Source organism: Ischnura elegans, chromosome X, assembly GCF_921293095.1.
Source record: "Ischnura elegans chromosome X, ioIscEleg1.1, whole genome shotgun sequence".
Classification (NCBI taxonomy): Eukaryota; Metazoa; Arthropoda; class Insecta; order Odonata; family Coenagrionidae; genus Ischnura; species Ischnura elegans.
In genome coordinates this window covers 108,669,764-108,684,827 of record NC_060259.1, presented here as the reverse complement: position 1 = coordinate 108,684,827, position 15,064 = coordinate 108,669,764, and the positions used below count along the sequence as shown (strand labels likewise).

Genomic DNA, 15,064 nt, shown 5'->3' with positions numbered 1-15,064 from the left:
GTGGTAGATGATTTACTTCATTTTGAACCAGCAAGTACCCGGTTCAATGCCAGTTTCATCCCAAGGGCTCCTACCTGTACTCCAAAACCTAGGCATAGTGACTTGTTGTGCTCTATCTTTCGATATTTTATGGGCAGCAAACGGGAATAAAACGTTCTCAATCCTTGATTTGCAAGGAATTCATGCAATTATGATATTTTAATTTTGTATTCCTTTTATTGTTCAATGATTATTGTATTGCCCAGACCGGAAAATCATCACGTATCCCATGACTGTTTTCCGTCGGCCAAGATGCATAGCTCTTAGAGACATTATTTTTCATCATCTCCTCATCAGCTTTGAGAATAACTGTTTCATTTTTCTGTCCTAATGGCTCTGTCACTCGGCCTTGCTCCTTTGCCGTGTGTCCAGCCTGACCCTGTCGGAGTTTGGGGAGGGGGGTTGGACTGCACACTGCGCCCTGGGGAAAATTCTCTCTCCTTTTGAGAGAGCGGAGGAATTGGGTGGACTGTAAAATTCTACTGTATATCCTACCCTTGGAATCTGCACGTAGGACGGAGAAGAAGTATTACTGCAAGTTCTTGGACGATACGAATCAGGATACGGTTGGCGGTTGAGTCCCTGCTTTCAAACGGCAATTAGAGTCACTTTTGAAATTTTTATTCTTTTGCATGAATTTCTAATGCTCTCCAGCTCTTCATACCTCCAATGCAACTGGAGAAGATTCTTCCAAATTGCGCTTTCGTTTGTAGATTTTTTTGCATACATATCAGTAGCGAGTTGAGGAAGAGAGTAAGAAGTCGAGAAATAAATATCAAGAGAAGAGAACCGTCGCCATTCAAATAGCTGTAGGGAATATAGAAGATCAGTCTGGAAGTGAATCGGAAACATCAATTCAAGGACATTCTGACCAATCCATCATCATCTGCGTGTGATGGAAACGACGAAGTCCAAGATAGTGAATCCGATGGCGTGACAGCAAATGCACAGCTATATCCAATGAAATGCAGCTGCCCTTTTATGAGGTGTATTCCAAATAAACCAGACAAATTTCCAATTGAGTACTGGGTTTTGACATATGTGAAATGAAAATACAGCCTGAATGAATTTCTTTATTGTGGAAAAGATGAAGATTGGCCATGAAATCAAGCGTTGGGGAAATAAATACATAGTTACTAAAGTGACTGTAACATAGAAGAATTCAGGAATAAATGTAGCTAGAAACAATTATTTTCCATCCATCCATGTAGCAGAAAATTAGAAAAAATGGAAAACTTCTCTTGCTGGGACGATCTGAAAAAATAGATGTGGCCTACGAATGTCCATGTAATCCATTCAACGCGAGTGTTCAAAAATACCTTTGGCCATACTCTTACGTAGAATCAGGCAAACAAGAACAATAATGTACAATAAAGAACCTTTACTCGGGAACAACAAGCGGGAGTAGAAATGATGGATAGCATGTATCATTTTATTTACACGTCCCCAAATCCAACAGCCATATCTCCACGGGCAAAAAAAGAAAATGGTGTCAAAAATATCACCGAATTGCATCGATTTCCTTTCCATTTTTAAACTTTCTTTACAAGTGGAAATGGATGGTGTCCTAAAACCCCCTGCCACACGCTTTTTAGGCGGCTTGCGGGGTAGCGTGTAGATTTAGATGTAGATGAATAAATCGTCCAATGTACGCATTCAGTGCAAAAATATTTGGTGGAAACAGCACTGAAAAACTACTGTCTGAGATTTACAACAAAGTAATAATTATTAAAAAATTTTAATGCAAATTTTACAAACCTAGTGTCCCTATTGTTTAAATACAAAACAAAAATTTTGCTTTTAGTGCATGTATTTTAATGATTAATCTTCAATCGACTACAAAATATGGTTTAATTAATGATTTTTAAAAATAATTATTATTAACTTTTGACAATGGAAATAATGTTTAATAATATTAAATAGTGTGTTTAATGAATTGATTCAACAATTAATACGATTTAACTGAATACTGGATGAAAATTAGGCGTTATATTACAAAATACATTTTAGGGGTCAAATGACCCCTAGCCGTCCTTCTAGGTAGCGCGGAACTCCCGTCCTCCTAGTGTTAAAATACAATCCCTCCTCCATAAATTAAAAATTTTCTTGACTACAAATGAAAATAATTTTACACTTAACAACTTTAATTGAAATGACAATGCAGCACTACAATGAAAACTAGGTTTAGATTCTGTATTGAAAAATCAGATTTATTCTTTTAAAATTATAACATTCCATTGAAAAGTACTGAGTTTAAAGGAAAAAAGAATAGATATGTGATGAATTAGTGGCTGAGAGCCTTTAAAGAGAGCCGAGAGAAGGCATAGCCAATGTTTCAATTTTTGCTAATTTTGCAATAACTCACAACATGCAACAAAGCATTAAAGCTAAGCTATGATCCCACTGGATACATTTACATGTGAAATATGATAAAGGGGCATGGAAGTGGAACACTGGAAGGAAAAGTGGTGTAATGTAAACCACTGTTCGAGACATTATGTTGCCAAATTAGCCAATGTAGCTCAGCCCTCTTGCATGACTTAGACGTGGTTTAAAGAGAATGCAATGTAAAAATTCTCCTACAGCTGCATTTCATAAAGATGACATGTTCCTGGGAGAAATAACTGTTTATGTTGGGTAAAACATGTGTACACACGAATGGTTTCTGGGAGATATGAAAAGTAAAAATGTATAATTTTGCATGATAGATGAATGTCTTTCAAACCCAATCCATAGAAAATAATACTTTTTTTAAATAACCATAAAAAAAAACCTAAACTGAAGTTGGATGGCAACCGATGGAAAAAAAACCCAGCCAAAGATTTCAATATGCAATGCAAGTACATTTTCGTGAGTACGGCATGTATGTAGCAAGGATCGCACGATAACAAGTGGTCGGCAGTATACCTTCAAAAGACCTATCATTAACCAGTAAAAACTATGGTCATAGCAAGGCCAAGAATTCCTGCCATGGTATGCACTCAGTATTGGATGGTTTATCAATTTAGAGCCATGCATGACTAGTTAACTGAAAATTATACAGAGGTCACCCATTATCCCACTGACAGTCAAATCAATAATTCTGAAAACAGGCCTATGACGTTTATTTTTCCGCCCTCTAAGTGTCTAAGCATCATGTGTAAATCTAAACAAATGTAACCATTGTTTTTTCAAAAATTATTCTAACTGCATCCATAGCTAGTTAAATCAGTAAGATTTCCCAAGAAAACTACCGTTTTCTAATTATTCGTGCCGTCCCTCCCCATCATTAGCCTCTGCACTGAGTGTGCTGCACTTAGATTCCATCCAGCATACATATACACAAACGAACACAGCCAATGATTTTAATTTTGTTTAATTGGCCCTCAGCTGGAGCCTAATTAGCCTTATGGGCGTACCCAGTGAGGGGCAGTTGCCCCCTCCTAGAAGCAAAAGAAAATTAGTTCAAATCGAAAGTATTTTTTTATATTCAAGAAGAGTGATATTAGTATAAAACATGTAATAAAAAATAAATTTTTCAAGAAAATCATTTTAAAAACTAATAATGTCCTGATATTTTTTCTTGAAATTCTAGTTTCCTTAACCTCTCCAGTGTTACAACTCGAACGACCATGGCTTGCCCCCCTAATTTTGATACGCCCTTGGTTAGCATATAGACAAATCTGGCCCTGATCACCACCAGAGGCAGTCAATGGATGCACAACTACAGTGGAAAGAAAATTACGGCTTGATTTTTTTCACCCAAGGTGTAAGCATCATTGGTCATTACAATATTGTTGGAATGGCAGAGAAAGCAAATTAAATTCGACAGAAAAATCCATCATGCATTTAGTGAGCCAAAAAAATGTCCAGAGAACCATATTGGCAGCCATGGCTATACAATGGGTGCTTTCCATTCATTAACACAACTCGACTTGCATCGCAGTTTTCGTGTTCCATTCTCTGTGTGTCGCCGACTGTTGTGACACAAGTCAACAAACGGTAACGCACAGGAATAGGAGAGTTACAAACAGTTACCGCGAGTCGACACTAGTCGACGCGTAAGTCGCATGAATGGAAAGCGCCCAACCAAAACTGGTTTAAACAATAAATTTTGATTTTGAATGTACACTGAGTCCTCGTTCTACGTCACCCCGTTTAACGTCATTTCGCGATAACGTCACGAAAATTTTGAGACCGTCATTCGTTCATCGCACCTACGCTTCGCGATAACATCAAGTCTTTTAAATTTCGCACGAAAAAAAGGCGAAGCGGCGGGCGTTGCAGGTTTTTCATTTTGTGGGCGGTAATACAGTCAGTCCAAGCAAAGTGTAAAACGGTGTGTTTATTCTTAATTGCGATTACGGTTTTAGCAAAAATTTCTGCACAATGAATTCTGGCATAGGTGCGCAAGGTTTTACTTGACATAATGATTTTCAGGACCCTAAAAAGTGATTTCAAGGCATTTTTCGTGTAGAACTCGGGAGTTTTTGTCGTAACTTTTTTCGCCGAGTTCACAATAATTCTGGTTCCTGTAACGGCGACGATGTTTCAGCGATGATGATGCCCAGGCGACGCTCGCCTGGGCGACCACCATAGCGAAGCTGAAAAGCAAATGCTGGAAGATACAAAAATGGAGAAGGATTTACGTCACTGCTGCTATTGTCGTCGATGAAGACAGTAACTCGTATTTATGCGATAGTTTGGCATTCCCACCGTAAAAAATGCCCCAGATATGATACGCTAACGTTTTTTTCGCGTAGGAATTGTGAGGTCTAGGAGCAGATTTTCACTTTTTACATTGTTTCTTATGGGATATTATGCTTCGATTAACGTCATTTCGTTTATCGTCACATTTTTCAGGAACGGTAAGTGACGTTAAACGAGGACTCACTGTACTTTGAAATTACAGAATATGTACTTAGAAAAGGTATTTAAATAGTAAAATAATATAAATTATTAAAAAATGCCATTTCTTAAACAAAAAATAAAAAAATGTATCAAAAATATGTCATTCAAATACCTACATGTACATACTTTCAATACTGCCAACCTCTGGTTATGCCAAGTTTACCTAAATATCTTAGGATCACATGAATATATCTACTTGACCATTGATTTTTAAACAGAGATGAACTCACACATTTAACAAGTTTATTCAATTTTTCCAAAAAAATTACCTCTTTCCAGGAGTCTGCACGCTTCCGCCATGTATGGAACTAAGAGCCTGTTCACCACAAAACCTGGAGTGTCCTTGCAAGTGACAGTTGTCTTGCCTATTGCTTTTCCCCAAGCTAGGAACTTGTTATAAGTGTCTTCTGACGTGTCTTCTGTTTTTATGACCTGAATACATGAGATGATACAAACATGTGAAGACAGAGCTGTAACATAAAAATAATAGCAAGTTAAAACAAAGAAATAAAATGGACACAGACCTCCAACAATTTCATAACTGGAACAGGGTTGAAAAAGTGCAGACCCCCAAATTTATCTTTCCTCTTGGTCACTGATGCAATCTCTTTGATTGATAAAGATGAAGTGTTAGAGGCAAATATGGTGTGAGCTGGGGCAGCCTAAGAATAGCATAAATGGAAACATATTACACTGAAGATGAGAATCGTACGAAAAAAATAAATTTAATATACATATGATAATGCTAAAAAATTGAAAATAAAATATTTAAATCATAGTAAATAAACAGAGGAACATGGAGTAGAATGGGGTTTTGATTTTTTTCGTCTAGGAGGGGCTGTCATCTATCAGAGAGTATTGGGAATAGATTAACCTGTTATTATTGCTCATCTTCTGCAACCAAGTTGGTTTGTTTAATTGAATGTTACCACATGAACTGTGAGTTTTGTGAATTTTTGCTGCTGTTTCCTTACTTTTTCATCGATGATAAGTCATACTTAAGTATCTAAATTACAGTTATTCTTGGCATGCGTTTGAAGTAAGTCTAATTTTCCTTATGTTTTGTATAATTGAATGCCTGACAAAATGTTTTTTTCGGGTGTCAGTCCCTAGGTAAGCGTAAATGTGTTCTTGGGGTTGAATGGGGATGTAAGAAAAAATGGAAAAAAGAATAACGGGGTGAAGAAACAACTCTATCTTTATACTGCAGCAATTTCCATTCAAAATCAGTTGAAGACTGGGTCGTTTGTTCTATTCGCAAGAAATTGGCTCACAATTCTTGTGCGGGAATGGAAAGCAAAGCAGATAATTCTGTACTTGTGAGAGAATGTTGCGATTAGGCTAACACTAAAAAAGACTAACAAGAAGAGACCATGTACCTTGCTCCACTTTTTTCAATGCCATATTTTTTTATGTCATTCGGAAAGGTGAACACATCTCGGAACTGGTAGTGTTTACATTGAATGGGGCTTAATTTGGCAGTACTTAATTAATTTTCATGCAAAACTTTTCACAAGTCTAATATATTCCCAAAATAGGGCAACACTCTACAGATTGGTGCATTGGTGTAGTGGTTAGCGTCTTCGGCTTCCACCTCCGGGGCCAGGGTTTGAAGCTCCGGCACAGGTATTTTGTAACTTTCATCTTAATGATATGGTAAAAAGTTAATAATTAATTTTAATAGCAGCATGCAAAGAAATGCGAGAAATTTTTTATTATCATAATGGCGTTTAGGTATATTAGCAGTGTCACTTCGATTGCGTAGATATAAAGACAACACTTATTACCCTCCTCAAAAACATAGCAAAAGATTAAAGGGGAGCAATGACGGTGGCGATATTTTCCAAAGAAATGACATTTGTAGGTGGTCCTCTTGTTTTTATGCTGGAAGGGTTACAGAAGATTTTGAGAAGCGGCGAGTATAATACACGTTTAGTGTATTTGTTGATTTCGGATTATCAACTTTTATTTCATCCTATTTTTTAATTGAAATAACATTTCGGAATGGTTATATTAATAATAGGTACTTTGTAAGTAAACTCCATTTGGAGTAATGTGAATTTGTGTTTGAGAGATAAGGCAATTTATATTAGTTTTATGCTCTTCTTTAATTCATCTGCACTCACATGACTGCTCGCCACGAGCCTTAACCAGTGACGTGCAATTCTTGTTACACTACCAGTGATGTGCGGTCTGAGAGACCGCAACAAATCAAAAACTCTTAAAATGTTGCAATGCCATTTTTTTTGTTTTGTTTAATTTCTCTTTAAATTCTTAATTATTCTAAAATTAACATTAAAAATTTTACATTCCCATTATTAACCAATTTGCTAATAAAAATTTTTATTTGAAGCAGGATCAAAAAACTGATGCCAAAAACACTCGAGTTATAATGATCATATTTATGTATCAATATTTCGCCTGATTTCAAAATAAGGCCTAAATGTTAAAGTTGGAAGACTAAGTAGAAACTAACCATGATGTTTATCCCGCTTATTTCTTTTCTTGTTGCATTCTGCACTCGATCAACATTACAATTTTTCACAAAAGCACAGTCTTTTAGCATTGGAAAAATAAGAAAGAGGTTTTCCGTGTTTTTGTACAGCGGGAAAAGTCTACATATTGTCCCCATTTCAAACCTTTCAACTTCTTTAGCCTCTTCCTACGGTGGATGGAGAATTTGTGCAATCATTTATCCTACCTGTCTCGGGAGTCTTACATTTGACATTCTTCTTCCTATATGGAGTCTAACGAGATCTCCACTATTGATTTAATACAATTAAATCGTGTCATATCTTTCTCAGACTGCTGAAGCACAAAAGAGTTGACAAAGGAAATATTTAATATTCTGAAAAACACTCTCATTGGCAACCTCCCGGATGTGCATCTACAGTACATTTTGTCTAAAGTATCTACGCCACCTTTAGTTGCGTTGTAAAAAGCAATTACCACTGGTTTCCCTGACTCTACATCATCACTCACCCTGTAGTGCATAAATGAAACTAAGCAAATAGCCTTACATATTTTGGGGAGATTGGATACTAGAGTCTTGTTCGCCGAAAATTCGTAAAATGAAGAGCCCATTATGCGTCCTTTGGATGATGCAAAACCATTAGGCCCTTTTATTTTTTTGATCATACCAACGTATTCAATTGTAAAATTCGCTCATCAAAAATCTGAGACTATTAATCAAGAAGCTCAATATCCCCACCTAGCAATGTTATGCAATCCTTCAAACCAGGTCTCTGAGTAACGGTGTTATGGAGGGGTATACGAATTTTTCTCTTTGGCTCATTTGATGACCACGTATAGCGATTTCTCCTGTAAAAAATTGTTCTTGCCAGCGGAGATCTTTTACTACATCACTTCTGTCATCATCTGTGCTCCCTCCTTTACTATCAGCTGTATTTGCCGGCATTAGTCGACAGATTTTTTGCATTACTTCTGAGACTACGCACTTGAGGGTTTTCTGGTTGCTTGAGAAAAAGGGGACAAATGTAGACGTGACATCACTTGCATTTCGACGTTTTACTCTTCGTGTTTCCTAGGCTTTTTTTATTTCTTCTTGTGGTAAAACTCGATGCTAAGATGTTCTGTTCCCAAATAGTTAGGAGGAGACCTGACTGCTGAAAGATACCCGTAAATAAATGTTGCGCTCCAGCCTTGGCACGTGAAATTTCGAGGTTCAATTGGTTCCAAATTATGAAGTACATTATATGTACAGTGGAACCCCGATTTATCGTTCCCGCATTCATCGTTTTCCCGCATTCATCGTTCAACGCTCCTGGTCCCAAATTAAGTTCCATAAAGACAATGTCATTTTTTCCCGCATCTATCGTTCCCCGAAGTATCGTTTTCCCGCATTGATCGTTTGAAGATCGCAGTCCCGTCGAATAATTTTCCCGCATTCATCGTTCGATGAAAATGAGACTAAGTGTTTACAACGTGTTATTTATGGCTAATAACAACAGACACATAGTTTGAATCTTCCCCAGGAGATTGAAATGCGATAGGGAGAAGCAGAGTGCCGTGCGATAGTTACATTAGTGCATTTCCCAAGATCCGGTATCCCCCTCCATTCAGCACTCGCCTCCCCCTGGTTGAAGCTTTCTTCTTCTTCAAAATAAAAAAAGGTCCCAGCTCGAGCAGGGATCGTATTACGACGACCTTAGCTTCGAGAGAAAATATCAAGTTACTCGAGAACAAAAGAAACCTTTTTCACGACTCCCCCTTTCTCGACCGCCGACTTTTTTTTTAGCCGACTCGCTTCAATGATCCTCACCTCTGGAGGTCAACTGCTGCATGAATCACCGATTAGCCCAAAAGGTGAGTAAAAATGAATTTCGGCAATTGGTATTATACTTATATTAGATTGAGATATTAGTGATGTGCACGTAATTAAAAAAAGAATGATACCAAACACGACATATTTCTAACGTTATTTAACCATTTTAAGCAAGGAAATAGTTGGAATGATACGATGGTGATTTCTGGCTAATATCGATACCCTCGCAGCTGATAGTGAGCTTCACGGCAGTTGATGCGGATTTTTTTCGAAAACGTCTGGTTACAATTTATGAGTTATGCTACAAGTCTCACTTGTCTGAGGTGCTAACGAAGCGATATCTTCTCAGGATATTTTGTTTCTCCCTACTAGCAATCTAAATTCATCTGCTCATCTAGAGCTACACTACTTATTGTTAGAAATGAGTGGGTAAGTTGCCTTCTCTATAGGATAAAAAATTTCATTGCCCAGTCATATGGTCACGCTTCACCCTCTGCAGTAAGCTCTGCCTACGCCGTACGCGATAGCATTAGTGCCGAACTTCACCTCGTACGAGTGGTTCCGTACTTTCCGGGGTGGGTTGACTTAAAACCAGCGAGTGTTTTCCGTGTGGGTGCAATGGAGTCCGGTTTCATTTTTATTAGTTTTATTCTTATTCGTCTTTGGACCATGGCCCTTCCGAAGACACAAGTGAGAACTTTAAAAGATGGACTGAAAATAATCGATGATGAAGAAAAGAATTCGGGCTAGAAAAACGTGAATATTGCAGAACGCCTCGGTATGTCCGGTAGCACATGACGGCAGGGGTGGGGGTAGAGCGAGATCCCTGGTGAAAACAAGAAGTGGGATGAAGCCGAGGATCAGGTGGGCGTGCCGCTGACGATTAACGCCACATTGCCTCAATCATATTAAAAATTTAATTGCTAGAAAGGAACATTTCAAATAATAAACTATTTTTGGCCTTCTTGATCCATCTCATAACCAATCACTGCGACGGCAAAATCAGTTGTTTGAGGCATAACACGCACATTTCTCTCATAAATACGTGTACTTGAAATGGCATTTGATGGATAAGAATTTTTACATCAGACAGAAATGCATAATAGCAGTGAAAATTCTGAGTGGAGTGCAAACATTTTTTAGCAAGGCGGCTTGTTCCTTTAGGATATTAGAAAGAGAGATAAGTCGAATCAACAACATGACCTAAGTGTTTCGATAAAGTAATAATATTCCTGTAATCAGCTTAACTCTCGTTTGAATCCATTAATGAATATCATAATTCGCAAAAATCCAGCGGATCCTGGGACATAGGCAACCCGGGCACACATTCCCGCATCGATAGTTTTCCTGCATTCATCGTTTTTTCATCCATCCTCCTGAAAAACGATAGATATTTTGTTGTATTAATTTTGAAAATATTCATATTTTTAGAAACCCAGCGGTCTCTCGGACCGCATGTCACCGGTTAAGGGTTAATGCCATGTGCTCTTACAAAAAGTGGCTTTCATTTTTGATTTGGAAGTTGATCAGAATAAACAATTCAGGTTCAAATCCCACCAGTGGCAGAAAATTTCCAAAGATTGCCCCATCCCTGTTTGAGCATTGTGTGGAGGACATTTCAAGCGCAAAACACTATCCGTTGGATGAGACTTTAAGCCATGGTCCCCTTGGCACCTTTCGTTATGAGCATGCTAATGCCGATGCTGGATTTCTCTCCACCCTTCCCTCCATACTCCTGCCTCACGGCGCAAATGACCTCAGCTGTCAGCCGCCTCCTCCAAATACTATACCATACTGTATAAACAATGCTAAAAATTAATATTTTAGCACACACCAAGCCTTGCTAGTGTAGTCATCACATCTCTGTGTTCGAAATGACTCTGCTTAAATACCTAAATGCCATTATGATGATTAAAAAAATTTTCTCTTGCCTATGCCCGTTGAAAATAAAATTAATTACTATCTTGTCTCCGTATGATTAAAATGAAGATTACAAAATATATTGAGGCGACAGAGCCTCAAATCCTGCCCCCCAGGGTGAGACCCAAACATGCTGACCACTAGACCAACTGGCCAGTCTCTAGGAAGATGTGCTATCCTGGAAATGTATAAGGTTTGTTAAATGCACCACATGAAAATAAATTAATTACAGCCAAACTAAGACCAATTCAATGAAACCACTACTAGCTCTGAGGTGTGATTCACCATTACGAATGCCATAAAAAATATGGCATTGAAAAAGGCGGAGCAAGGCACGTGGTCCCCCCTTGTTAGTAAAAGTGTACTGCACCTAAAAGTTCATTAAAATTAAAAGAAAAGAACGCAAAAGCTTAGTTTTCATTTTGCTTCACATATTTAATTTGTTTTCGTAATTCATTTTCACACAACCCCATTCTGCCCCGTACTTGGAGCAGAACAGGGGAAATGACATACAGTGGAACCTCGTTAAAGCGAGTACGGTCTATTGCGAGACCCCCGCCATTACGAGAGATAGCCGAGGCACCATCAATTGACCCTACAATAAGCATGTAAAATAATTCATTTTTACGAGACCCTTTTGGTGTTGGCACTCGCCATAGCAAGAGTTTCCATCGTCAGCAAACCTTCACCAAGAGTCCATAATCTCTGTAATTTCTTGCAATCCGTTAGGAATGAAATTAACATGGAGAGCTCAGAATCAAACTCAAACTGTCGTTCGATAAATAAGTAGTTCATTTTGGTGAAAATATTGTAGCATTAACATTCGTGAATGCTTAATCTTCTTTTGTTCCTCGGGCGGTAGAAAGCAGACGGCAGCATAGCCACACATCCACGAGTGGCGTGAATAGAAAGCATTCGATGGCAGACACCATGGCCAAAAAAAACACCAAACACGTTTAAGCGAGAAAATAGAAATAATAGAGTAATATGAGAGTGGCGTAATTAATTTATCTTCTTATTCCCTCTTCACAATAAAAAAACAAAAGCGCCCAAGGAATGCAGATCATTAAGAGTTAGAAGGAGCTTTGTTCAGGTGGTTTTGCACACTTCAATCTGCGGGAACTTCTGAGAAAGGGGCTATGCCTAAGCCTAAAGCAGAGTATTTCAGGGATAGATTGCGATTCAAGAACTTCAAGAGCTTGGAAGGTTGGTTATACTAATTCAAAGCACCAAAGCATTATCTCCTGCTATAATTACACTAGTAAACACGATTTTTGGCGCAAGAGGTTCATTAACCGATACTAATAGGGTTTTTTGCGCTGATTTCAAATATGTGAATAGTTTTTCTCCATCACCTTCAGTTTTCGTGTGATTCACCAAAACGTCCCGAAAATCCTGAAAAATCTGGTTTCATGCACCACTATACACTTAAAAGAGCATAACTTCCACCCTAGTTATCGTAGAGCAATGAAACAAAAACCAGCGCACTCGTCATACTGTACGCGTGAATTGAGACTACATTTCGTTCCATTATACATCGTCAGGGTTGGTTCCCGGGGACCACAATGTCAAAAAATGCAATTTTGTTCCTAAAAAAGTGAACTTTCTGGACGCCCAGTGATATATATATTTATTTTTTTAGTATTGTCAATTATATCACTCGTATTGTATTAAGCAAGGTTGTGTCGTGAGTAGTGGATCTGAGCGCGTGCTTTATAATCGCACACATTCCCACTGTAGTAGGGTTGTCAGTCATTGTTGTCCACACTCGCTCGTCAGAATCACCGACATTTCAGTTGCAAGCGTAAGGTGACAGAGGACTTGAATAACCGGTACGAAGTGAAGTTGTTTTCTCCTTCTTCAGTGTGCGGTGCTGTGCCTGTGTTTTACGTGTGAGACAAGATGCCCAGGAAGTGCGTTGACCACCCCGACAACTTCTGTTATATTTGTGGGGAGTTGACATTCAAGTTGCAAGGTCGTTCTTTGACCCCTTCGGTGAAACATTGCTATGAATTATACTTCGGTTGTAAAGTGGGGTAGCAAGACAAGGACTGAGCACCACATATATGTTGTTCGACATGCGCGAAACGTCTCGCAGAGTGGGCAAAGGGATCGCAGCTTCACATGAACGTTGCTGTACCCATGGTTTGGCGTGAACCACGAAACCACTCATCAGACTGTTACTTCTGTGAAACAAAGATAAGTGGAATTACTGCAAAATCCAAGCATTCAGTGAAGTACCCAGATTTGCCGTCTGCAATGAGGCCAGTTGCTCACAGTGAGGACTTACCCGTGCCAGCTCATCCACCACAACCACCAGTGCACTTTGAACATAAGGAAGGCACCCATGTAGAAGAGGTACAGCTGCATGATCCAACGTTTACGGCAAGTACATCTTCCAGTGAACCTCATCTCCTAACTCAGGGTGATTTAAACGATCTTATTCGTGATTTGTCCTTGTCGAAACAACAGTCCGAACTGTTAGGTCCAAGACTGAGTGGCTGGAACTTACTGCATCATGACACAAAGGTGTGTTTCTATCGCAATCGTCAAAGAGAGTTCCAAAATTTCTATTCTGAAGCAAATGGTCTGGTTTACTGCAACAACATTGAGTAGGTGATGGATGAACTTGGCTATGAACATAAAACGAGTGAATGGAGACTATTCATCGACTCGTCAAAAACGAGTTTGAAGGCTGTGCTGTTGCACAACGGGAACAAATTTCCCTCTGTACCTGTAGCTTATGCTACTCACGTGAAAGAAACTTATGAAAACATGAAATTTCTTTTGGACACAATTCAATATGACAGGTACAAATGGATGGTGTGTTGCGATTTAAAGGTTGTTGCCTTGTTAACTGGTCTCCAGGGAGGCTACACCAAATTTTGCTGCTTCCTATGTGAATGGGATAGCAGAGACAAGACACAACATTACCTCAGAAAGGAATGGCCACAGCGGCAATCACCAATCATCCTGGACAGAAAAATATTGCGCATCCTCCATTAGTCTCCTCAGACGCAATTATTTTTCCTCCTCTGCACATAAAGTTAGGGCTGGTCAAGAACTTTGTGAGGGCTATGGACAGAAATTCAGATGCATTTCGCCATTTGAAGACACTATTTCCTCGGGTAAGTGACGCCAAAATCAAAGAGGGAATTCTCGGAGGACCCCAGATAAGAATTTTGATGGGTGACAAAATGTTCGAGGATAATTTACACCCAGTGGAAAGAACAGCTTGGGGGGCACTGAAAAGTATGATACGGAATTTTCTGGGGAATAATAAAGCAGAGAGCTTCCGATACATTGTGGAAGAAATGTTGCAATCGTACAAAGACATGGGGTGCAAAATGTCGCTGAAAATTCATTTTTTGGACTCGCATCTGGACTTTTTTCCTGACAACCTTGGTGCCGTCAGTGACGAGCATGGTGAGCGGTTCCACCAAGATATAAGTGTTATGGAGAAGAGGTATCAGGGAAAGTGGAATGCAAGAATGGTTGCTGATTACTGTTGGACACTGAAGAGAGATGAGAAAGATGCGAAATACAGAAGGAAATCCATCTCCACAACATTTTAAGGTAAGATGATACTTTCTTACATGCTTGCATATTTCTATAAATATGCAAGCTTTTCTAAAACTGAGGGTGATGGAGAAAAACTAAATACATATTTGAAATCAGCGCGGAGAACCCTATTAGGATCAGCAAATGAACCTCTTGCGCCAAAAATCGTGTTTACCAAAATTGCATTTTTTGACATTGTGGTCCCCGGGTACCAACCCTGACGATGTATAATGGAACGAAATGTAGTCTCATTTCACGCGTACAGTATGACGAGTGCGCTGGTTTTTGTTTCATTGCTCTACGATAACTAGGTTGGAAGTTATGTCCTTTTAAGTGTATATTGGTGCATGAAACCAGATTTTTCGGGAT

General features: G+C 38.8%; 1 protein-coding gene across 1 annotated transcript in view; it reads right to left on the bottom strand.

Moving 5' to 3' along the window:
* The window catches only part of LOC124170513 (probable 3-hydroxyacyl-CoA dehydrogenase B0272.3), a 37,346-nt gene that overhangs the window by 3,833 nt on the left and 18,449 nt on the right, over nucleotides 1–15,064 (bottom strand). The window contains exons 4-5 of the mRNA XM_046549285.1: nucleotides 5,454–5,591; nucleotides 5,199–5,361 (exon numbers count right to left, since the gene is read on the bottom strand). Coding sequence (XP_046405241.1) covers nucleotides 5,199–5,361; nucleotides 5,454–5,591 — 301 coding nt within the window. The remainder of the gene's footprint in view (nucleotides 1–5,198; nucleotides 5,362–5,453; nucleotides 5,592–15,064) is intronic.